Source organism: Canis lupus, chromosome 7 (assembly GCF_048164855.1).
Source record: "Canis lupus baileyi chromosome 7, mCanLup2.hap1, whole genome shotgun sequence".
NCBI lineage: Eukaryota > Metazoa > Chordata > Mammalia > Carnivora > Canidae > Canis > Canis lupus.
The window spans coordinates 5,396,266-5,421,738 of record NC_132844.1 but is presented as its reverse complement, the minus strand read 5'-3'; the positions used below and the strand labels follow the sequence as shown (position 1 = coordinate 5,421,738).

The window sequence follows — 25,473 nt, the reverse complement described above, 5'->3', positions numbered from 1 at the left end:
GCTGGGATCCATTTTTCATTTCTAGTCATTTCTCAATTTTCAAATTTACCAATTTATCTGAACCTGATACAATACCACCCCCTGGTGGAAACCTATGGGGAAGAAGCACACTTGATGGAGGATTTTAAATACTGCAAGGAAAGATGAAGATCATCTAGTACACTGGTTTTCTCTCTGTCTCTCTCATTCCCCTCTCTCTCCTTTCTCTCCCTCTCTCCTTCCTCTAGCAGAACGTTCTCTTTAAGAAAAATCATATGCAAAATTCAGTGAACAGCAAAATGGAGCTATGCTGGGGGCTTCCTCTTTCCCACCTTCTCATTGCCAACTTCACATCTCCCCTCCTCCCAACCCTGGGATGTCTGAAATAGAACTTATTATCACTAAACACAAGCCATCTCCTGCCAAAATTAAAATTAAAATTTACATATATTTCTCCAAAGCTTCCTTATCTTAGTGAGCAGCCCCTCCTTTACCATTCACTAAAGCCAAAACCCTCCTGAGTGTTCACAATACACACGAACAGATTAACTCTGAGCAGACCTGTGTTGAGAAGCCAGGTTAGATTTATTTATTTCAGCAATTGCCAGACTCATTTTATCATGACACATTTCCCCCTCTTCCCAGTAGTTCCCCCCCCCCCCCCCCCCGCAACAACTTGCAGAAAACCCTTTGGATATATTTCATTCGGAATGGTTGTTCCATCTTAATCAGCAAATTAGCTCTTTGGCTGCGCCTGGTACTTAATCTTCAAAAATGCTTAGGCAAAGTCAACCACACAACACAATCATTTGTGGTAATGGACAGTAGCACCCTTAGGGGCCTGACCCCAGGCAGCTATTGAGTCGATGCCATGTCCGTAGGTGACTTCATCCCCGTCCTCTAACCAGCTGAGGGGAGGAAGAGGTTGCCACTAGTACTAGCAGCAACCATGCTTTGTCTTGTCTTAACTGTGATAATCTCTTAAATTTGTCGTATGATCACCGTATGATCATTTTATTCAGGGGGCTTATAATGCCCCCTTGAGCACAACCCACAGGCATCACGGGCAGCTCTGCAGCTGGCAGTGACTCAAGCCTTTTCCATACCTTAGCTCTTCCCGTGGATTTATGAGCCCCAAGATGTCAACACCCCCACAGCCTCCAGCCCCTGTGTAAATTATTAGCGCAGATCTTTGAACACCAGACCTAAGAGAAATCTTATTCTGTAACAAGTATTTTATATATATATATTATTCACATTTACTTATTTTATTTTAAGATTTTATTTGTTTATTCATGAGAGACACAGAGAGAGAGAGAGAGACAGAGGCAGAGACACAGGCAGAGGGAGAAGCAGGCTCCACGCAGGGAGCCCGACGTGGGACTCTAACCTGGGTCTCCAGGATCACGCTCTGGGCTGAAGGCGGCCCTAACCTGCTGAGCCCACCCGCACCCCCAGTTGGGCGGCCCTGGAACAAGTATTCTTTTTTTTTTTTTTTTTTTAAGATTTATTTATTTATTTGTGATAGACATAGAGAGAGACAGAGGCAGAGACACAGGAGGAGGGAGAAGCAGGCTCCATGCAGGGAGCCCCACGCGGGACTCGATCCCGGGACTCCAGCATGTGCCCTGGGCCAAAGGCAGGCGCCAAACCGCTGCGCCACCCAGGGACCCCCTGGAACAAGTATTCTTAACAAAAGTAGAGTCATGCCCCGCTGGGTGGTTAGGCCTCCGCTTGGGCCCAGCGGTGCGTGGCTCGTGGGTTAGACTCCTAGTCCTGATTCGTCCGGAGCATTGGCAATTTGGAGACCAAAAGAGAGCAGCTGAGGAAGCCTGCGTGCGTGCGACGGGAAAGTTGGGGGGATCCACCTGCGGGCGCTCAGCGGGGCGGGGTGGGGGTGGCTACAACCTGGGCGCGGGGGCCGCGGGGTCCGCGGGGGCCGCGGGGTCCGCGGGGTCCGCGGGGGGCGCGGGGGGCGCGGGGGCGCAGCTGCGGGCCAGCAGCGCGGCCTCCAGGGCGGCGCCCCAGTGCACCGCGACGCCGCCGCCGCCGTGGCCGTAGTGGTGGACCACCCGCAGCGTCCCCGCCGCGCCGCGCACCCGCTCCGCCTGCAGCCGCACCCCGCGCCCCCCCGGCCGCAGGCCCACCTGCTCCCGCAGCCCGGCCGCTCCGCGCAGCGACGGCTCCAGGGCGCAGCAACGGGAAAAGATGTCCCTGCTGGCCTCGGCATCGGGGGACAGGTTCCAGTCCCCCTCCTGCCTCGTCCCGCCCAGCACCACGTCGGAGGCGCCCGGATAGACGTAGGTCAGCCCGGCCCCCTCCCGGATGAAATGCTTCACCCACGGGGCGCGCACGCGCAGCACCTGGCCGCGCACCGGGAGGACCTCGGCGTCGCCCGCAAGCTGCCGGCTGCCCAGGCCCGAGCAGTTGACCACGACGTCGAAGGCGGGGTGCAGCTCCCACAGGTCTCCCAGGCGCCGGCTGAGGATCGGGACCCCGCTTGCTCTTAACCTGGGAGGAAGGAGAGGGACCATCAGGTGCGCCCCCGCACCCCCCCCCCCCCAGGGCCCCGCCAGCGACTGCCTCCGAAACTGCAGGCGAAATGAAGCCCTGTTCCAAAAGTCCAAAACGGGGGACCCCTGGGGGGCTCAGCGGTGGAGCCTCTGCCTTCGGCCCGGGGCGTGACTCCGGGGTCCCCCTCTCAACCTGGGCCCACCAGTTTCCAGTTCCCGGGGTGCCCTTGCAGAGACGGTCTGTGCACTTACAAGCAAATATGATGTGTATGGATTTACCCAAATGGTAACCTTCTCTTTTAAAAAAAAAAATTATTTTAGGGACACCTGGGGGGCTCGGTGGTTGCGCATCTGCCTTTGGCTCAGGGCGTGATCCCAAGGTCCTGGGATCGAGTCCCACCTCCACTCCCTGCAGGGAGCCTGCTTCTCCCTCTGCCTGTGTCTCTGCCTCTCTCTGTGTGTCTCTCATGAATAAATAAATTAAAAATCTTTTTTTTAAATGTCAAAACTAAAGAAATGTGCTGTCCTTTTTACGTTTTGTAAGTTCCTAGATCATACTAGATGCTCAATCAACACTAAGTTAATCCGTGTTTTAAATCCCAGAGCATTTTTTTATGCTGTTCATTTGGCACCTCAATTTGTAGCTATAGACATTTTGTCTCCTATTGTTAACTCTTGCATGTTCCCTTGCATTATTCCAGTCTCCCCAATTAGATTTTTGGAACAGGGGTCCCATTCCCCACTTTATGTCTATTGCAGGAATGTTAGCATGAGAGGAATGCAAAGTATTTGCAGCAGATGCAGTAATAGTTGTGGTTGATAATGATATTTTGGACCAAGTATATCGATATCAAAAAGAAATGGCTTAGGGGATCCCTGGGTGGCTCAGCGGTTTAGCGCTTGCTGGCCTTTGGCCTGGGGTGCGATCCTGGAGTCCTGGGATCAAGTCCCATGTCAGGCTCCCGGCATGGAGCCTGCTTCTCTCTCTGCCTCTCTCTCCCTCTGTGTCTATCATGAATAAATTGATAAATCTGAAGAAAGAAGAAGAAGGAGAAGGAGAAGGAGAAGGAAAAATGGCTTGGAGCATCTGGGTGGCTCAGTAGGTTGGGCGTGGGACTCCTGGTTCCACTGGGGTTGTGATCTCGGAGTCATTGGATGGAGCCCCACAGGAGGAAGAAGAAGGAGAAGAAGAAGGAGAAGGAGAAGGAGAAGGAAAAATGGCTTGGAGCATCCAGGTGGCTCAGTAGGTTGGGCGTGGGACTCCTGGTTTCCACTGGGGTTGTGATCTCGGAGTCATTGGATGGAGCCCCACAGGATTGGGCTCCCAGCTCAGCAGAGGGTCTGCTTCTCTCCCTCCCCCTCTGCCCCCCCTCGCTCTTTCTCACACGTGTGGGCTCTCTCTCTCTCTCTAAAATGAATAAATCAATTTTTTAAGGGAAATGGCTTATCTAGATCCTGTAAATCTTTTTTTTTAATTGTGGTAAAATACACATAACATTAGGTGTACTCACTCATTTTTAGGTGTACAGTTCACTAGCATTAGTTCTAATATATTCATCTATGAATTTCGTGGTAATACTGGCCAACATATTGTGACGTGTTAGTATTCTTTAAAACAATGACTGTAACGAAAAAACTTTTACAAAGAGTTGAGGCGCACTCTCCCCTTTACCAATCATAAAACCTTGGTCAGTTTATTTAATTTCTGTGACCTTTCATTCTCCATCCGTAATTTGGAGATACCAGCATTGACTTCATAGACTCCTTGTGAAAATGAAGTGAGCCAGCATCTGGGAAAAGTCTGATAGATCCCCTAACACACTGTAGTTCCTCAGTAATTTTTTTTAGTGGGGGGGGCGGCAGGAAAGGGTGCCGTTGCTATGCTACCACAAAATACAAGACCCGCTATCTTGTCCAGGGGTTTCCCTGCTTTGCACACCCATCTATCACTTACATTCAATGGTTTATTAGCCTGTAAGAATGACATCTGGGCTTCAAAAAATTTTTTACACTGATTATTATTTGAACATTATCTTGATTTTGCTAGTAATAGATTGCGGATTCCACGTGTTGATAATCAAACATTGTGCCCTGCGTTCCAACTATTCTAATTAAAACTCAATTCTTTTCCTAATTCAGACAAATAAAGGAATTTTACCAGCCTGGTGACTGGACTGAACTGAACTTGTTTCCTCAACTATTATCGTGGGGTAAGAATGCTGAGTCCACAGGGTTTTTAATAAAGATTATGTAAGAATTCAACAAACGCAAATGCCCTTCTCTTCCATTTCACGGTCTCCTCCTGGTCACTACTGATGGAAGTCCACTCTCTACCTGGAGACTTCTGAAATTATCCGCGGTTGGGCTGTTGGAAAGGCCTGGCAAGCTTGCTGTGCTGAGTACCTCGCAGGCCTCTACCCCAGGGTGGAACTTACTGAATGTGCCAGGGACCCGTCATCCTCGCACTGTTGCCATGCAACCCTGTGGTGATGCCCCATCTCTACTGTTATCCCTCGGGTGATGCATCAGGCGGCACCAGGGTGTAGGAGGAAACCAGACCTGGAAGCTGTAGGTTGGGTGACCCAGCACTTTTACAACCACATGAGGTAGTTATTTTATCCTAGAGGTTTTGAATGACATGGTTGGGGGGTGGGTATAAGCAGGGTGACTTTCCCCGTAGGGCTTCCTGCAACTGAGCAAGACCTCATTCTAGATGGGAAGAATGCCTTGTCCCACCCTACCTTGAGGAAAGGTGGGACGGGGGACTCAAGAATTTGTGGTCACTAAACAGACCCCGACCAATGTCTTCTGGTCATCTCTCTAAAAGCCAAAAGTGCCCACCTTCACCAAGCCTAAAAGTCAGCCCTCTGCAGGACTGTGTCAGCCTGATGCATAAACATGGGGGGTGGTTGTCGTTAGAGCCCCTCCTTCAACTCACTGGGCATTTCAGCAAGAGGGAAATTGAGCAGATGTAGCCTCGAGAGGGATGGGGCTCCACTAAGTGCTTCTACACACACACACACACACACACACACACACACACACACACACGCACTACCTTCCAGAAGCAAAGGGGAGTCCCCTCATCCTCTTCCTTCTCATGGGACTGGAGGCATTCCTGCACCCCACCTCCCATCCCTGCCACAGCCTAAGCCAGGTAAGAGAGGAATCCTCCCTCCTGATATAGGGAGGTGGGGGTTCAGCAGGGAGACTCAATGAGGGAAACAGGACACAGGAGAAAGACAGGGGTCCTTGTGAGCTCTAATACGAGGGATGGGGCTGCTTTGACCACAGCACTGGGCATAGAGCTCAGGAGGGAACTGGGAGCGGGAGTTCAGGTCAGGATGTGGGGTGCAGCCCAGCAGAGACAAAAACGATGGGAGCAGCAGGGCCAAGATACTGCCCTGGAACCATATGCTCCTGGAATTCGCCTGCTGACACTTACACCCTAAATTGTTTGGGGAACCTAGTGAGTAGAAACTGGGGAGGAGGGGAACAGTGTTTTTGTTATTTAAGATTTTTGAGCACTTTTCATCTTGCCAAAGGTAGACATTTTAACACTCCCTTTGGCAACATCTTGATAGCTTGTACCATTAATCTGGGAATATTATCCAAATAGGTTTGTAGATTAGACGAATACAAAGTAAAAACTCTTAGGATTCCTGGGTGGCTCAGGAGTTGAGCGTCTACCTTGGGCTCAGGGCATGATCCCGGGGACCTGGGGTTGAGTCCCACATGGGGCTTACCGGAGGGAGCCTGCTTCTCCCTCTGTTTGTGTCTCTGCCTCTCTCTGTCTCTCATGGATACATAAATAAAATCTTTTAAAAAAAGAAAGCAAAAGGTCTCTTCTAAGGATCCAAGATGACTATGGGGTAAGAGGGTACATGATTGTCTGCATGAAGGCCAGGATGCTTCTCTGCAAACCAGACTGCTTTTGGAAAATCGATCCCCACCAAGGAGGGTAGAGAGAAGAGGGGATGACATGGTGTCTGCCCAGCTGCTCCTCACACTGGCTGGAACATTCTCATTAGAAGGCGAGGGCCAGAGCTTGAGGGGACGGACTTGAAGAGAATTGGTGAGAGTCAGGCCTGAGCAGGGCTGCCATGCAGTGGAACCCCAGTTGTCAGAGCGAGAAAAAGGACAATTCTCCCCACTGCTGGTAGAAAGTTCGTTGGAATGAGGAAAACAGCATTGAGTTTTTGAGCCACTGATATGAGGTTAGCTTTGAGTGGAGAGAAAGAGTGAAGAGCTAGGAAGCCATCACTAGAGATGCAGAGAGATGCAAGGAGGCTAGGAGAGGATGGTGGCCAAGAACCTGGGTGGGGGGAAGGGTTGGCTTTGCTAAGCATTGTGTTATGTATTTTGTATGCAATATTAGACATGGTCAATTAAAAAATTTAATCCTTGCTTCAAGCCAAAAGCACACCACCTTAATAAAAGTGATCAGAAAATCAACTATGTCCAGTATATTTCAAAATGAGGTAAAAAGGAAACCTAATTTAAAATCTCACTTGGCAAATAGTACTATGCACACAGATTCACAGAAAAAGTCCACTGTTCCCTCCAGAAGTTAAAAATAAAGCTCCCCTACAACCCACCAATTGCATTAATAGGTATTTACCCAAAAGGATACGGAAATACTCATTCAAGGAGGTACATGCACCCCGATGTTCACAGCAGCATTATCAATAATCACCAGACTATGGAGAGAACCCAGTTGTCCACCGACTGATGAATAGATAGAGAAGAAGTGGTATATGTATAAGTGGTATATGGTATACGCACATGTGCATGTACACAAACACACTGGAATATTACTCAGCCATCGAAAAGAATGGTATCTTGCCATTTGCAGTGACATGGATAGAGCTAGAGAGCATTATGCTAAGTGAAATAAGTCAGTCAGAGAAAGACAACATATGCTTTCACTCATATGTGGAATTTAAGAAATGAAACAGATGAACATAGGGGAAGGGGGGAAAAGAGAGGGAAGCGAATCATAAGAGAGACTCTCAATATAGAGAACAAACTGAGGGTTGACAGAAGGAGGTGGGTGCAGGGGATGGGCTAGCTGGGTGATGGGTCCTAAGGAGGGCCCTTGTTGGGATGGGCACTGGGTGTTGTTTGTAAGTGATGCATCACTGAACTCTACTGCTGAAACCTATATTATACTGTATGTTAACTAGACATTAAATAAAAGTTTGAAGCAAAGCCTAGGTCATACAACTAATAAAGCATAAAAATATAGGACTTATTCTAAATATAGAAGAAGTCCGCTGTTCCATCCTAGTGACACTTAATGCAGCTATACCTAAGATAGCTTATAATAGCTCTTCAATATACATATATATGCACATTCTGCATGTGGTAGGAATGTGAACAATTTGTGCTCAGAGGATCAATGGTGGTGTTTTCTAAATATCCTCAGAAATTCTTTGAACCCTTCAAGCCTAAAGCCTAATTCCCCTCCCTTTGAATGCGGGCTGAACCTAGTCACTTGCTTCTAATGAATATATATCTATATAGATATATTTATATCTATCTATATGCATGTATTATATATATATATACACACACACACATAGACCCACACACATATATAAATATATAAAGTAAATACATGTATATCTGCAATATATGCTATACGATCCTGGATTTTCTTTTGCTGCAATGTGTATTATTGGGACAATTGGAAAAATTCAGAGAAACCTACCTGAATAAGGTCTGTAGGTTTCAGAAATGTACCCATGTGAACTTAATGCCCACATTCTGATAAGTTGACGTTGGTTATGTAAGAGAATGGCCTTGGGTTTAAGAAATACCTATTCAGTATTTGGGGTAAAGGGGGCATCACATCTGCAGTTTACTCTCAAATGGTTCAGAAAAAAAAAGGTGTCTATTTAGAGGGAAAAGGATAAAGCACATCTGCAAGTTTGAGGTTTGGTGAATCTGAGTGAAGACTATGTGGGATTTCTTGTCTTTTATAATAGTCTAATTTGACCCGACGACATGATCTCATCTGAGGCCGCCCCCGCCCCCCCCCGCCCCCCCACATTTCCTTGCGATGCGTATTCCAACAAACCAACCGATTTCCATCTCCCACTCGTCAGAATATCCATCCCTGCTTAGACCACTCCCTGGACTTGGATTACCCGCTCCCCGCTTTCTTCTGGGGAAGGGCAGCCTCTGCACCCCTGGTGGATGGGGCCCAGGGTTTCTCTGAGCAGGGTGGCCCTGGAAGGGACAGCTGCACCCCACGAAGCGGGCCAGCAGCTAGGGCCTCAGGGACCTGGTGCGCCCGTGGAGCTGCCCTGAGGCCTGCCCGCAGCCTCCACCTCCTCCCTGCTCACCTCCTTGCCACCGTCATCCTGCACCCTCCCGGCCGGAACCTCCCAGCTGGAACCTCCCACTTGATCCTCGAGGCCAGGCAGCCAAGGTGGGGGGGGGGGTGGCTCGAGTTAGACATGCGTCTGGGACTGTCATTTGTCCACGGCTGCTCTGGCTCAAGGTGGCAGGTGCTGGGTTGGGACAGAAATATCTAGACGCCTGGGAAAGGGCAGCTGAGCCCCAGCAGCGAAGGGCATGTTCGTCTTGGGGAAGCCGGGCTCTGTCTGCTACACGCAGGAAGGCACCTTTGCAGGCTGGACGTGTCTAAGGCAGGGTCCATCCGGCCCGTTCCTGATGCACGGTCCCTATTTCTGTCCAGCTGCAGGGGGAGCCACACAAGGTGTTTTTCAGAGGCACCGCTGCGACTCAGGCCAAGGGGGGGGACAGAAGCTACAGGGGATGGGAGGCAGGGAGAGGAACCCTGAGGCCTTGTTACCCCAGCGGGAAGGAAGCTCCGTGTGGTCAGTGCTGCGGGTGCAGGCCTCATCGGGGCCACGGTATAAAGCGTGGCCTCCCAAGAGAAAGCAGTGTACCTAGGCTACAGGGTCCCCGGCACAGAAATGGGGCGCCCAGCTCTCCGGATGATGTCAAAGGCAGGACGATCTTGATCCAGCCGGAATGATTTATTTAGGTAGGACGTCTGGCAAAGAGACAGGCTCGGTTGACTTACTGCCTCTCTGATTCATTTCCTGGAAGGGGCAAGGAAAAAGCAGCAGAATCTGACTCCACTGGCTGAGGATATAAAACATGATCTGCATGGTTGATTAGTCCTCGGAGGGGTTTTTGTTCTTTTGTTTGTTCTGGATATCATCAGGCATGGCTTCTTTCTTTCTTTCTCTCTTTTCTTTTTGACAGGGAGACGATGCCTTCTGTTCTTTGAAGAAAAAGTTAACGACCCCAGTTGTGGTTAAAAACATTTTTTTTTTTTTTTGGTCCTTCCTGGAAGTTTATATTATTTCAGAAGCATAGAGCTTAGGACGGAGACATTGTTGTGTGTGTGGCTTGCTGAGTGAAAAGCCTGTTTTTGAGTCAGAACAGTGTAGGCTGAACACTCACATTGTGTAGAAGGGGTGTAGGAGGTAACACCGCAGACCCTGGGTGCGAGGAACAAGCAGGGATTGTGTGACTCCCCGCTGGGGTGGCCCTGGTGGAGGAGAGCCCACGGGGTGAGCCCAGGGGGGCCCACCCCCTCACCCCAACTCAACACGGCCCTGCCTCCCCCTTGGCTTGAAATCCTCCCCTGGGAGGGCTGCCTTGGGCATGGAGGAGTTGGTTCTTGCCCAACGAAGCCTCCCTCAGGAGGAAAGGGGACATGTGGCTGCCTTCCTCCCTCACGTTGGCCTTCTGGCCAGATGTCAGGCCCTGAGGGAAGAGGACGGCTGATCTCCACAGAGTGGGGGCCCTGTGTGCTACCTGTGCAGACCTCTTGCAGGGGCTGGGGTGAGAGGAAGAGGAAGGTGTGAGGGGCACAAACGTGCTGAGAGGGCGGGATGGGGTTGGGAGGACAAGGGTGTGTGCACTGTCTTTGTCTGTCTGAGGCACCCACGTCCCAGCCCCCCGTCGTGGTGGACGTGTGTGTGTGAAAAAAATGGGCTGACGGAGACCTCCCCAGGACGCTAGGGGGGACAGGAGCTGCCCCTCAGGCCTCGTCTCCCTGACGCTGTCACCTAAAAACAGACAGGAAGCGGCGTGCTCCAAGGCAGGAACCCCAGCCGACTGGTCCTCAGGCCAGTGGCATCGCTGTCAGGACGCGGCTCCCACGGGCACAAAGTACCACTTGACCCCAGGTTATTTTAAGTAGAGTGAAATGCTGACGGCAGGCCTCCAACTCATGAGAAGGCAGCGGGATTTCTCCCAGGTCTTCACCCCCTGTTAGAGATTAGGCCTGAGAATTAGGTTGTTATGGAAATAAGGGGCCTGTTTTCCTGATACTTTAGAAGCAGGGAGAACAAATCGTCAGATACTATTTGTCTCCATGTGAAAGCGGTTGAGGGGGGCCCCCAGAGCTAAGCCATTTCTTCTCAGCCAGAGGGGGAGGGTGGCTGGGATGGGGGCCGTGCTGGGGACTGGGCCTCACTGGGTCAGCCTGGGGATGCCCCTCGTCCACCTGGAGCTTCCCACTGCCTACCCAGGGCAGCCCCAGGGCAAACCGGGAGGCTTAGAAAGACTCCTCCAAGGAGGGACAGAGACAGTGGGGGTGAGGCTGGCCTCCCTGCCTCTGCTCCCTCCTGGAGCAATGCCACTTGTTCCGGGGGCTGGGGACAAGGCTCCCTCTGCCCCCACAAAACTCCCCATCTTCCAAGGACCTTATCTACCATTCAGCTCTTACTTAAGCAAAATGAAAGCAATGCGCCCTCTCTTCCAGGAAGAATTTCTATTTAAGTTTTCTGTCTAGACTTTATACCCAATGCTTCACTGAAAAATTAGGAGAAACTACATGCACATGCACACACACACCTAATTACCATAAGCTCAAGACTATTTCTAGGACTTAGAGGTTACCTTGGCTGACCTGAGCTGTACTTCCCTTCCACTGAGCCACTTAGAGGACCCCACTGTGGCCCTCCTCCAGCTGTGCATGAAAAAATGAGTATGTGGGGCCAAGGGATGCACCCAGCAAGAGCCCTCCGCTGTCACTTCCAGTCCATGAGCTGGGAACCCATGATTCCCACATTTTCTCCCTACTTCCAGGGCCTGCCTGCATTGTCTTCTTCCGAGGGGCAGACCATGCCACTGTGCACCCTTCCCCAAGGGGTGGCCGAAGGACACCTATTTTCAGGGGTGGGGGAGTATGAATAAAGCTTGGGTGCATGGACTAGGGTGCCTCGTGGCATGTACCTAGACCCCCCTGCCACCATGCTCACGTGCAGCACTCCTGAGAATCCAAGAATTCTAAATGAGAACTTGACCTTTTGGGTGGTTGCAAGTCCCATTTGTTAAAGTAAAAGGATAAATGATATTTTATTTAATGATTTGTTAGCTTGATGTGGAACTTTTAAATGTTCACATGTACCAGTGTGGGCTCCTGTGTGTGTTCTCCCAGGCTGGACACGGTAGGAGAGGGTCTGATGTTGGGTGTGTTCTCTACACCCCAAAATCACAACAGAAAGAAACTTCAGGGAACAAAGGGAAGTAGAAGGGAGGCAGAGTTAAAAGTAGCTTATGTCTCCACTGAATATATAAATTTAAAATGTAGCGTTGCGTCGGGTTTGTTTTAAGGAAAAGATGGAAGGAAATATTCATGAAAAGAAAATGTTTTCCTTCTCACAATTGGAGTGCGTGGAATGCTGTTGTGTGCCCAAAAGTAAGAAAGTGCAAGAGAGAGAGAAAGAGAGGGAGAGGCAGACAAGTCAAAAAGACACAAGAGCAGCTTGAAGGGACTCCCACTGGCCAAATCTTAGTCAATTTGAAGCTCAAAATAAATAATAAGAGTAATAGATTATAATGCACTGATTAATATAGGAATTCCTATGCCCATGGTGAAATAAATCAATGATTGAATAAATATAGGGGTGGGGAAAGGTTTTCCTTTTAGGGGGAAGCAAACTAAACATAGAAGGAGTTAGAAATTATCCCCTGGCGGGGCACCTGGTTGGCTCTCTGACTCTTGGTTTCAGCTCAGGTCATGACCTCAGGGTTGTGAGATGAGCCCGGAGTCCAGGGAGCCTGCTTGAGATCCTTTCCCCCTCCTCCTGCACCTACTCCCACTCCTCCTCTTGTTCCCCTCTCCCATGTGCTCACTCCCCCTCAGATAAATAAATAAATAAATAAAAAGAAATGATCATTTGGCCAACATTACAATCATGATGGAGTCAAGAATCATGAATGGATGCTAAAACTAACAGGTGAAAGTTTGGATGAGGAACAGAGTATTTACACGATTTCAAGGTGAATCTTGGCCAAGCATTTAGTAATTACAAAGGGAAAAAGTAGTAATTTCACACTAGAGATAACTGGCAGGCCGAGTGATCACCGGAAGGAGGCCAAACTGACACCATGTGCCCCCTGATATGATGCCTCTAAGGATTCAACATTCCTTCTGTGGGGTTCCACCAAAAACATATAACGTCAATTTGATCATGAGGAAGTCTCAGACAAACCCCAAGTGAGAGATGTCCTACAAAGCAACTGGTTTGCACTCTTCAAAGCAATAAAGGTCATACGAGAGAAAGACCACTAAAGAGGTGTGACAAGTAAATGTAATGTGTGACTGCGGATTTGATCGTGTTTAGATATCAGGTGTATCTATATAAGGACCTCACTGGGTCTTTTTGGGGGATAACATATGAATAAGGTCCAGAGATTACAGCTTCAATACAAATACCAAGATTTTTATCATAGCACTCTGCTTACGTAAAAGAATTTCCTTGCTCCTAGAAAATATACATGGCAATATTTAGAAATCATAGGGCAGCATGTCTGCAACTTACTCTTAAATGGTTCTAGGGGAAAATGTGTATATATATATGAGGGAGAGAGTGGGAACAGCATTTAAACTGTTAGGAATCGGGGTAAAGGGTTATACAAGTTCATCCACTTCCATCATTTCCGTGTCCATTAACATCCCTGACCCCCCACCATTTCCACACGGAGAAGCCAGCCCTCACCAGTGTCTGGGATGGAGAACAAACACTCTGCAGGCTCCCCCCTTCCCCGCATGTGCAGAAGACCACAAGGATCCAGCCAGGTTTTCTAGAGCTTCCCGAACATGGAGGAAAAAGTCTCAAGACGCAGAAGCCAAGCAATAGACTTGGGGGTAATAATGAAACTTCAGCCTCAAATGATAAAAGTCTCCAATGACACCTCACTCGTTAGACTCAACACCTTGCACACTTTCTTCCATTTTTTTTCTTATCATAATCCAAGAAAATGATGTACCAGAATGACGGTAAAGCCCTGCCACTTGAGGCATGCCTAATAATTCCCCTTTATCTGAATTTAATTAAGATAAAGCATATGATATCGCCATCTCAAGTCACTAGCATTAACATTTTCAATTTCCTATTCCTGGTCATTTTTATAATACAAGGACAAGAAGGAAAACTGTAGGGGCAGCCCCGGTGGCTCAGCGGTTTAGCGCCTGCCTTCAGCCCAGGGCGTGATCCTGGAGACCCAGAATCGAGTCCCACGTCGGGCTCCCTGCATGGAGCCTGCTTCTCCCTCTGCCTGTGTCTCTGCCTCTCTCTCTGTGTGTGTGTGTGTGTGTGTGTGTGTCTCTCATGAATAAATAAATAAAATCTTAAAAAGAAAACTGTACAACATTGCCCCGGAGGGAAAGATCGTGGTGCTGCTGCAACTTGACTATCGGCTGGTGGGCAACTTCATCGTGCGATGGCTCAAAATGTTCATTTAGTGGGCTGATGTCTACAGGTTCGAATTGAGCATGCAAACACAGTTTAAGGCCCAGTGAACAAGGCATAAAAGAATGAGTTTAGTGAAAACTGGGACTCACAAAAGGAAAATATCCCCTATGAACTGCTAATAGGTAAAAGTGAGAAGAGCACTTATCAAGCTACAAAGAGGTACCATACGGTTCCTGACATGAGCCTAACAGACTTAGGCTCCCTCCTCTGTGCTCCCAATCCACCTTCAAAATCTGTGCAACTCTTACCATGCAAGTTACTGTAATTGTTAATTCACATGTATAAACACACACGTAGATGCACATACACACACATGCACACCATCACCCCTACTAGACTCTCAATTCCTTAAGAAGAGTGATCACATTTTTTTTTTTTTTTTGACCAGCTTCTAGCACAGGGCTGGGTTCAAGACATAGATGCTGAGCACAGAATTGTGGGATTAATGAATTGTAGGAATCAATTACCCTATAGTCCACACCTGGGACCGGATCATTGGTGCCACCACTTACCACAAGTCACTTTTCTAATGTTTACACAATAAATCACCTTGTCCCTATTTATGTACAAAACATACAGATTTGGGGGTTGAAAGAGCCAGTGTTTCACAACCCTCAATACGCTTACAATTTCCAGACTAAATTAGAGGGATTTATTGTTGTGTCTCAAATAAAGGTGCTCTTGATGTGTTTCCTAACACTCTGGAATCAGGAAGTCCCGAAAACCAAATCAAAAATGCAAGTTCAAGGTATTTTGGACTGAACTTGATGAGGAAGCAATTGCCTAATATAGATAAGACCTCTCAGGTGTAGAGGTCTTAATTATAACAAAGAAAATATGGAAGCTATTTGCTTTATCACTAGTGAGAAAAAAATTTCAAAAACAGTTGATAGTAAGCTTAATAATTCTCCATCTGAAGAACTGGAGCAAATCATATAATTCTAGAACTGGGAGTGTGCTCTCCAAACGTCTCCATTTTACGAATGAGGAGGCTAAGATATGGTTTCAGTGAGTAGGTTTCACTTACTGGTAGGCGAGGGACCAAGTCATGCATCATGAAGAAGAACCACGCATCATGTACACTCGAAGATGGATGTGTTACCACCAGTGTGGTATCACTTACTCCTTGTGACACAAATACGTCTTCAGATTGTTTGACAAAGCTCTGGCCGTTGTGAGCCACAACACACGCTGCAGAAGAGCTCTGAGGGGCCACGGGGAGTTTTCTGTACATATTTTATGGGTGGCTATGAAATTACTTATGGCCATGACACTAATAAAGGAGGTGGCAAGGAGCCATTTCAACTGACCTCTTCTCCAACCATGAGAGGTAGGTAGAGCTTTCACACTTCAGAGTCGTGAAAGCGTAACCGAACACATGCTGGGGGAATTTCTTCAGTTCAGCCTCGGTCATTCTTCGAAACCCCAGAACCACATCGGCCCAGAATGGCACTTCTTCAGTAGGAACACTCCGAAATATCTGCCAACTCAAATACGTAAGTGGAAAATTTTCCTGAAATTTTGTGAAATACATTTCCCGAGAACCCCCAGCCCCATGACATTCTCTAAAGCATTTTACAAACCCACTTCCTATACCCATAAAAAGAAAAAGATCTATTCTTCTATTCTCTTGGGTTTAGATCATTTGGCAGTTAAATTTAAAATGTTCATGACATTGGGGGGAATGAGACATTTTAAAAGTTGTGTTCTAAAAATTAGATTTAATTCTTTTTTTTTTCTGCAAAGCTGTTGCTCAGATTTTCTTTATTTACTTATGACTATGGCATTTTTGAGGAAAGGTTTTGGTGTTTTGTGTAACATTTTACATAAGTTGTAAGCATCCATCAGAAGTTTTAAGGTTGCCCTCAATTTTGAACAAAATACCTAATTTGAAGCGAGCCATGGTGGGCGTACAGGAGGCAGAGTGTGAGTTATGAGTTAAGTTGTGGGTCATCCCCTCATGCCGTCAGTAAGAGAAATTGTGTCGTCAAGAGGAGCCCAGTTATTGTTAAGCCACCAGCATGGCCGAGGTGGATGAGGCTAGAATGCTACTGGTGGTTAACCAGCCGGTAGTAGTGCTACCAACAGCTGCTAGGACTGTGTTTGGATTTGCAAGCCTTGGTTTGTTTTCATCGATAGGAATAAGTGCTGTACATCACGGCTGCTCTAAAATAGGAAGGAAAATCACCTTACTGTACCTAGTTGCTAATGATGTGGTCATTCGCACACCAGAATTTATATATCCCTCAGTAATTTATTCAAAGGGGTCCCCGGGGAAGGTGTGAATGTCATTCACTACAGGGCTCCTTTCTGGGCCTTCTTGCTGCCTCATTCTGCACACCCTCTCTGGGCTAGATCGCCCCTCCCTTATCTTCACCATCGTCTACAGGCTAAACACGCTGAGGGCTACGCCTCCTGAGCTCCAAAGCCAGACTCAGACCAGCGTTGACTTTCTTTCTGCCCCCCATTCCACATGCCACCAACTGCCAAGTCTCAAGTCCCATCATCTCTCTTCTCAGGCATTCCTCAATCCCCTCAAATCCCCATTGTCAACACTTAATCAATTATACCACCATCTCTTTCTCTCCAAACATCTGTTCTCTACACTACAGGCAGGATATTTTTGACATGTAAACATGATCAGTTGGTTCAATGGATAACATCTCTCAATGGTCCCATTAGCCTGAATGTTTTCAGTCTCTCCAACACACCACAGTCGCCCTAGACTCCGGTCTGTGCCTATGCGGTTCCCTCTACCTAGAATGCCACCCCTTGTGTCCCCAACCCTGTCTCTTCCCCCTTCACTTCTACAGTGTCACCAGACTGACCTACCCACACTCATCTGGATGGGCTCTGCTGAAATATCACTTTGTTCCAGGTAGCTTCTCAAACTTTCCAGAGGAGGTTATTCTCCAGATATCCACTCCCATGGTACCCTGTACTCTTCCCTTGGTAACTCATGTCCTATTTGCAACTAGTTAGATTTAGGATCTTCTCTACAGATCATGAGCTATATGAGGGCAGGACTGTGTCTTTTTTTCCTCAAAAATTCACTCAACATATATTTACTGAGCATTTACTATGTGCTAAGCAGTGTGTACTAAATTGCTTGTTACTGTATCACTAATACCTAAGGGAGTACCTGATACTGGGGAAAGCTGAATAAATTGTTTTGGAGAAATGCATAGATGAACAGATGAATAAGGCTCTACGCTTATGCCAAAGGTGCTCAGGACATTTGTGCCCTTGACTTCATCTGACTGATTCAAATCCTATGTTTTGTGGAAGCAAATGGTATAAAAATCACTCATGTGAGAAAAATAAATAACTCTCTTTTAGACTAGCTCGAAGTACATTTTTAAAAATATCTTCCATGATGGTTAAACCCTAGTCTTGAAAGGACGTTTACATTTTAGACACGACTGTTTTCAAAAGTTACTTAGAGACAAAGTTTGTGAGTTAGATATGGTCACATTGGTTTTGTTTTTTGTTTTCTTTTTTAAGATTTTATTTATTTATTCACGAGAGACACAAAGAGAGAGAGGAAGAGACATAGGCAGAGGGAGAAGCAGGCTCCATGCAGGAAGCCCGATGTGGGATTCGATCCTGGATCCCAGGATCACAGCCTGAGCCAAAAGGCAGTTGCTTAACCACTGAGCCACTCAAGCATCCCGGTCACATTGGTTTTGGACAAAACCAAATTGTGGTCATAAATCAAGGAGAACAATTTTTCTATGTGATTCGTCAGCTGAAGTTCTAGTATCAATTCACCTTCAGAAGGTAGAGCAGAAGTCAAAGTTGCTACTCTGTCTGGGTGTAGACTGTGGGAACCTAGTGGCATCAACACCGTTAGTGATGGTGAGGGAAGGCAAGAGGAAAAGCATAGAATAGAAATCTGCCTGATGCAGGTGTGTTCGCTAGCAGAAAATGTCAGGATTGCAAAGGAGGAGGGAGGACAGGTTTTTCTCAACAGTATAAAAGATGCAGTGGTTTTGAGAACTTGGTAAAAAGCAAACAACCCTCTGCTCTTCAGAAAGCTATAGGGCATTACTGTGTTATCACATGGGATATGATGGACGGCATGTGTGTTATATCACAAATTAAAGACATAAATTAAAAGTGACAGGATGGTTAGTGATCTCTTTTTAAGAACACATAGAAAGATATAGTCATATTCTAAGTGTTAGTTTGTGTTAGAAATGCTGAATAGGATTCTTTTTAACTCTTTCATTTAGGGGATCCCTGGGTGGCGCAGCGGTTTAGCGCCTGCCTTGGGCCCAGGGCGTGATCCTGGAGACCCGGGATCGAATCCCACATCGGGCTCCCACTGCATGGAGCCTGCTTCTCCCTCTGCCTCTCCTTTCTCTCTCTTTCTCTCTCTCCTCTCTGTGACTATCATAAATAAATAAATTAAAAAATATATATAATAAAAAAACTCTTTCATTTAATTATGAACTCTCCAAATCAGATATTAAGAATCAAATAGACGGGCGCCTGGGTGGCTCAGTCAGTTAAGTGTCCAACTCTTGGTTTCGGCTCAGGTCATGACCTCAGAGTCATGAGATCAAGTCCTGAGTCTGAGTCCACACTGGTGTGGAGGTTGCTTAAGATTCTCTCTTTCTGGGGCCCCTGGGTGGTTCAGTGGTTGAGCATCTCTCTTTGGCTCGGGTTGTGACCCCGGGGTCCTGGTGTTGAGTCCCGCATCAGGCTCCCCATAGGGAGCCCGCTTCTCCCTCTGCTTGTGTCTCTGCCTCTCCCTGTGTGTCTCTCATGAATAAAGAAATAAAATATTTTTAAAAATTAAAAAAAAAAAACCTCTCTTTCTCCCTCTCCTTCTGTCCTTCCCAGAGTAGCCCCTGCTCATGCACACTGTCTCTCTAAAAAAAAAAAGAGTCAAATAGAAATGTCCAAATCATTTCAAAAACACCAAGCTCGGTGTTTACCTGCTATATGGTTTTTTGGCCATATTTGCGAGTCACTGCATAATCCCTGAGGAAACTCAAAATAGTATTTGTGATGAGAAACTGTAATGTTGTTTAAAAGTCTAATACTATAGGGGTGCCTGGGTGGCTCAGTCGGTCAGGTGACCAACTCTTCAGCTCAGGTCATGACCTCAGGGTCCTGGGATCAGGCCCCTCATTCAGCTCTGTGCTCCTTGTGGAGGCTGCTTAAGATTCTTCTTTCTCCCTCTCCTTCTGCCCCTCCCTTGAGTACCCATCCGCCCACCACTCACTCACTCTCTCTCTAAAAATAAATAAATAAAAACTTTCTTTAAAAGTCTAATACTATATATACTAATATATAATTGATATACTAATAACTTGTCTCCCTTGAGTTCTTTGCAGGAAAGCCTAAAACGTTCTTCAAAATCCTCCCGCGTCTAGTTCAGCACTCTGCTCACAGCAGATGCTCGACAGTATTTTATGTTGAATTCTAAAGTCCATTAAGATCATTCTAAATTCTAAAATAACTTCAGATTTCCTCTCTTACCCAGATACCAGATGAACACCAGCATCTTCAGCTTCTGCAGAATTGGCAATTGCAAATAGATGATCAAAGGTCTCTCTAAACCACTGCTTCTGCTTGGGAATGGGTATGTCTGTAATCATGGGGGAAAGCAAAGCATGAACAGAAGGGAAGTGGCGATGATAACTATGCTTCAAACAAGCCCCTTCCCAGAAACTGGGAGAAAACAAAAGAGGCAGGGGAGGAACATTTAGATAAGGTACCGCGTTGTGGTGGACAATCTATCAGCAACCAGAGTTTTGAATGCGACACACGCTGTTGACTTATATTTTATGTAAAGATTAATCATCAGAGGGTAAATTGGCCGAGCAGGACAAAATCTGACATATGAGCCATCTGGAAGGTGGTCTTTGGCACTAGATACATTCTAGATCTTGACAGATGCTTGACCAATCTGAGCAGAAGTTAGTTCAGGCCGAGTGAAGTTTCCAGCTGGCCACACAGTTGAAACAATAGAAGAAAGAACTTAGAACCTCTCTCCTGGCCTGTGGGGCCCAGGTCAACCAGAACAGAGGACGGACTACATCGATAGGAAGCCCAGGTTGCTTACCCTCTGATACAAGGAGACAAGGCCTGTCTCGTGGAGCTAAGCTCCTCGGGAAGGACTTGCTACAGCCCCGTCCAAAGCTGCCACTGCCTCCACCCCCTCCACTCCATGGAATCACACAATAGCTTAGAGTCCCCGGGTCACTCGGCACCACCTCCCTGGCACAGCACCGTGGGTCAGTGCTCCGTGTCAGCCAGGCATCCCTGCAGTGGCCACCTGCAAGAGGCTGGACCCAGATCCAGCTTCTGGAAGGGCGTGGGCCTATCGGAGATGAAATAAGGGTTTTTGGTTCAAGCCCCAAAATAATAGCGTCCAGTGTGGTCACAGAGAGCAAGCGTAATCTGGAGAGGTGCAGAGAAATCCAAACGGGGTAAGGAATTGGGCCATCTGATCCCTATGGAAGGGTCATGAGGGAGAATCCAGGGTGGGGCTAGAGACTGCTGGGTGGGGGGTGGGTGGCTAAAATGGGGGCAGCCACCGAGGAAGTGAGGCCCCTGAGGCAGAGAGCGTGCTAGGTAAGCTCTGCGTGGAGGACTGTCCCTAGAGTTCACAGTAGAGATGAAAAGGCCTCTGGAGACATCCTGCTCCCCAAAGTCCCCAGGTCAATGAGGGCATCTCAGCCTGTGGGGTTTTATGGCAATTCACTTGTTAAAGTGCCAACAATATTTAATAGTGGGTCTATGCTGTCGTCTTTAAATCGTGTGTCCATGTGAGCTCAGCCCTGTATTCCAAAGCTGCAGACTGGGCAGAAATAAAGAAGGAATAATAAGCTTGCAAAAAGAGCGAAATAAGACCTCACATGGATTACACCCCAACAACCTAAGCCGGTGCTGGGGGCTGTGTTGAAACGCAGACCCCTGTTCCCATTTTAAACTTCAACAGCAAAATAGTGGCTGCGACTCACATGCTGTAGGAGTCATCCCTAAAGAACGGACAATTCGAATTCAGCGGTGGAAAGAGCAAGCGAGCCGGGTGATCGGATTCCTGCGCGAAGGCTGGTAAGATAACTGCAGCTGGAGTAGTGGTAATAACAACCGCGGTTGATAGAGCACTTTCCGGGCCTGCTCTAACTGCTTTATGCATCCTAACTTACTGATCCTCACAGCAGCCCTTGGGACACGTGTGGTCCCCCTATACTGACAGAAGACATCACTGTTATCACTGGGGTGGCCTGAAAGAAGCCCCAAGAGAAAACCGAAGCCCTTATTCTGGAAGCATCAGGAAGAAACACTCTCTGATCTCGGGGCCGCCTAGCTGAAGGGTGGGCTCGGCCTCAACGGCCCGCATGAACTCTTAGATGGGCCTCCGTCTTTGCAGTTGGTTCCACGACTCTCCTGCGGCCTACTGACCACTCGCCTGGGCCTGGCGCAAGCAAAGGAGCTCCTGGACAACGGACAGAAGAACTCTGCTCACAAGAGAGGTGCCCAGAAGGTACGCACTAGCATCCTGCAAACAGCCCGGGTTCCTGGGCCTATTTCCTGTACATGAGTAACTTGGATTTAAAAAGGGGGGCGGGGGGGCAATGGGTGGCTCAGCGGTTTGGCACTTGCCTTCGGCCCAGGGCGTGATCCTGGGGTCCTGGGATCAAGTCCCGTATGGGTCTCCCTGCACACAGCCTGCTTCTCCCTCTGCCTGCATCTCTGTGTGTCTCGTGAATAAATATATAAAAGCTTTTAAAAAAATAATTTTAAAAAATAATTTAAAAAGGTAAAATTAAGAGGAAGAAAAGGAGTGGGAATGAGAAAGTAGAGCCAGGGAGTATAAACCTCATTGGCTGCAAAGTGATTTTGGTTTTTGTTGGATGCTGCTTCCCGCCTGCTGCTCTTTCAAGTGAAGAGTACAGAGTGGAAAGGATGTGGGAACATATTAAAAAACAAAAACAAAAAGAAAGATGCATCTTTCTGTCTGAGTACCTCTGCCTGATGGTCTGTCCAGGGCCTAGAAGGGATAGCTTTAGCCCCACTGCAAGTGATTTGTGACCCGGTGGCCCTTACGGTCCCGGTGGGGACCCTGAGCGCTGCCCATCTGGGGTCGTGAGTGCTCCTCACTGAGCCCCTTGAGGCGCGGCCTGTGTCCCAGGTCCCCGGGCCCTTGAGGATGCTCCACGGACGTGTGGTCCAAGCCAGACACGAAGCTTTGTCCGTCGGGGCCGCCAAGGAGTGTGAGCGCCCGCGGCCTAGTGCAGGCCCGACCGCGGCCCGAGAGGTAGGCCGCCGTGGCAGGCACACGCACCAGCAGCTGGCTGTGCCACCGCCCCCGCCACAGTCCCGCGACAGCCGTCGTCGCCCACCGACGGGCCGAGTCCCTCTCACCTGGATACGTGTGAGGAATGAGCATCCCGGCTGCCACGTCGCTGGTGGTGTGAGGAGTGACCTTGTCTGCGACGACCGTGACGGCGCACGGCGGGCCCAGCCGGGAAAGGCACAGGGCGGTGGAGAGCCCCACCACGCCGGCCCCCACCACGGCGACCCGGGGCTGGTGCATGGGCCTGCGGGGACACGCGGGCGCCGGGCCGGGCCTGAGTCTGGCGGCGAAGCCCTCCGCAGGTCCAGGCTGTCCCGGCGGCGCCCCTGGGGCTCAGTGTGGGGGGCAAGGCCTGGGCCCCGCGTTGCACACGAGCACAAAACCAGCCTGCGGGGCCTCCAGAGCACACTTCTGCTCATTCCGCCCCCTCCCTCACCCCCTTCTCCTGCGGCCCAGCCTTGTCCCCAGGCACAGATGCCCTCTCTGCTCCCAAAGCCCCCTGGGGGGCAGCCACTGGGAGGACGTGGCCAAGTGGGCAAGTCTGGAACTCGGCCCTTACTGTTTACAAACCGGTGTTTAGTTATAACCGTGAGACAGGGGGTGTGAACACCTGAACCCCACCTCCCCTCTCCCGCCCCTCGCTCTAACTGGAAACCAACCCTCGACTCCCCCTCCCTGCCTCCGTCACAGCCTTCCCCACCCACCCCTGCCTCTTCCCCTCACCCCTGTACCTGAGACCGCACCCTCTGAGAGCAGACTTTCCAGATAAGGAACCTGGATTCCTTTGCCCACTCAGGTGCTGACTCAGTAACTTGGAGGGGGGGTGGGGGGCAACCCATGGCCTCCTGGCCTCAATTCCCTCATCTGCAAACCAGGCCATGTGAATTCTTTATTGGTTCCTTTGGGTTGGAAATAAAGACCCCCAGAGGTTGTTCCTTCTGAGAGTCGGCATGGAAACGCGGGAGGTGGACATGCAGAAGCCCGAGACTGGCGCCCTGCGTGGGAACAACTAGGGGTGGATGAGGCCCAACTCCCTCTCCCCGCACAGCTGGGCCCCAGGAGCCCACTGAGCCCTGCTCTGCTGTCAGCTTCCCCGACCACTGTGGCTTCCCACTGTGCTTGTCTTTCCACCCGTGTTCCCACTCTCTAACTCTCTCTGGGTCTCAGGTTGAAACTCCAGAGAAAGGAAATGCAAGTATGCCAGCCGGTCACCGTCATCTTCATCAAGGTTCTAGCACCAGGCCGGCTCAGTGGGCTCAGCCAGCCTGTAATGGGCTCTTGGCGCAGTTGCCCTTTCCCGCCCGATCAGCAATAGGCAGGTGGACGCCTTCTATTCACAGGGGTCCTGTGGTCCAAATCGTGGCCACCAGGCCGTCACAGTGACCTTGGCCCTGGAGGGTGCCGGGCAGTTCTGCTGGGAGCGGGGCAACCTGGCGGGGCTCAGCTGTCTGCGGTGTCTTCCAGCTCTGAGGGGCTCTGGCTTGGGGATCAGTTAAAGTCCTCCCATGAGGGTCAACGCGTGTCACTTCTATCTCTCAGGCGGTAGATGCATTTCCTCCCCGCGAGCTCATGTGCTTGCCCCACCCCCCCCACCCCCCCCCCCCCATCCCCAGCCATGGGCCGACTAACTGAGAAGGAACAGGTTGGCCAGGACGCAGGGAAGGGCCTGGTGCAATGGAGAGACCCGTGGGGGCGGGCAAGCTGGAAGAGCAGAGCCCCACCCGTCTCCCCCCGGGGGGCAGAAGGCACCCACCCCTCCCCTCTCTGGCTTTCCCATTTCTTAGGTTCCCCTGCCCAGCGACTTTCTCAAAATAGCCAAGTCGAGGGGAAAGTAATCTGTGGCTGAGAATAGCTGGCTGCCAGGGAGGAGAAAAGTGAGCCGGCAAGGGGGTACGTCCTGGCCCTGCTCCCACCAAGACCGCCCCAAGCCCCCAGAGCACATACAGGGTGACCCCCGAGCTGCAAGCGGAAGGATTCCAGTACCTGTCTCAGCAAAAGCAGCCTTGGAACCCACAGAAGGCTCTGGCACCAACACTTGTTTTCCCAGGGAGTGGTTGGTCTAGTGCCCTGAGAGACACAGGGGAAGTAACACTGCTTCCCATTGGGGAATTTATTAAGGACATTCCCTCTAATCTCCCTCTCCATTGGCCCACCCCCCCTTCCCGGGTCTCTGGGTCTCTGTAACTTATTTCCCTGGAGAAAGGAAGGTTAACTTCATTTCGTAAGCTCCATTGAACTGTGGCTCTGCCAAACCCCGAGAGCTCGTCCAGCCTCAGCAGCTCTCCTCTTTCTAGTTTGCACACCTTCCATCTGGCCACCAGTCCGGGGGTTCACCAGCTGATTTACAGGCACGGGGCATAACACGTGAACCTGCCCCCTGCCAGCAAGCTCTGGCCAGAAGCCATGCAGGTCTCCTCACTTGTCTCTTCTGGGTCAGTGGGTGGGGGCAGGAGTGGGGGCAGGCTGAGGGCAGAATAACGTGGTTGATCACTAACAAGATGACCTGATTGCAGTTGGAAAAAGTACTCGGGAGATAATCGAGGATAAAAACCAAAGGATTCTTTAGCCCACATAGTCAAATATTTGCAGAGTCCACCATGTGGTAGATGCTTGACGACAACCAACTGGTTGTTGATGGGGAAACAGTCTGATGTATCAAAATAATAATAATATTGTAATTAATATATATTTATCATTAACCATGGGGTAGGTGCGTGTACAACACCATATAATGCAACCACCCTCTGAAATAGTGAGATACTATTATTATCCCCATTCCATAGATGGATAAATTGAGGCTCCAAGAGAGTAAAGAAGAGCCCAAGGTCTCCTAAGTAGCAAAGCCCAGTCTGAGTGTCCAAGTCCTGAGACTCCGAGGCTCAAGGTCTAAATCAAAGCACGCACCTTGACGTCC

At 49.2% G+C, this 25,473-nt stretch overlaps 2 protein-coding genes across 2 annotated transcripts in view; both read right to left on the bottom strand.

Annotated features, from left to right (window-relative positions):
- Positions 1-24,561, bottom strand: part of METTL24 (methyltransferase like 24) — a 147,879-nt gene extending 123,318 nt beyond the window's left edge. The window contains exon 1 of the mRNA XM_072831781.1: positions 24,543-24,561. The gene's annotated coding sequence lies outside the window, so the exon portion shown is untranslated. The remainder of the gene's footprint in view (positions 1-24,542) is intronic.
- On the bottom strand, positions 785-24,650 carry DDO (D-aspartate oxidase). Its single transcript, XM_072833927.1, has 6 exons — positions 24,543-24,650; positions 22,628-22,803; positions 19,733-19,841; positions 15,553-15,729; positions 1,888-2,490; positions 785-887 (listed from the first exon to the last, which is right to left on the bottom strand). The coding sequence occupies exons 2-6, from the start codon at positions 22,797-22,799 to the stop codon at positions 785-787; spliced, it is 1,164 nt and encodes a 387-aa protein (XP_072690028.1). The 5' UTR covers positions 22,800-22,803; positions 24,543-24,650.
- Between the last annotated feature and the right edge of the window lie 823 nt (positions 24,651-25,473).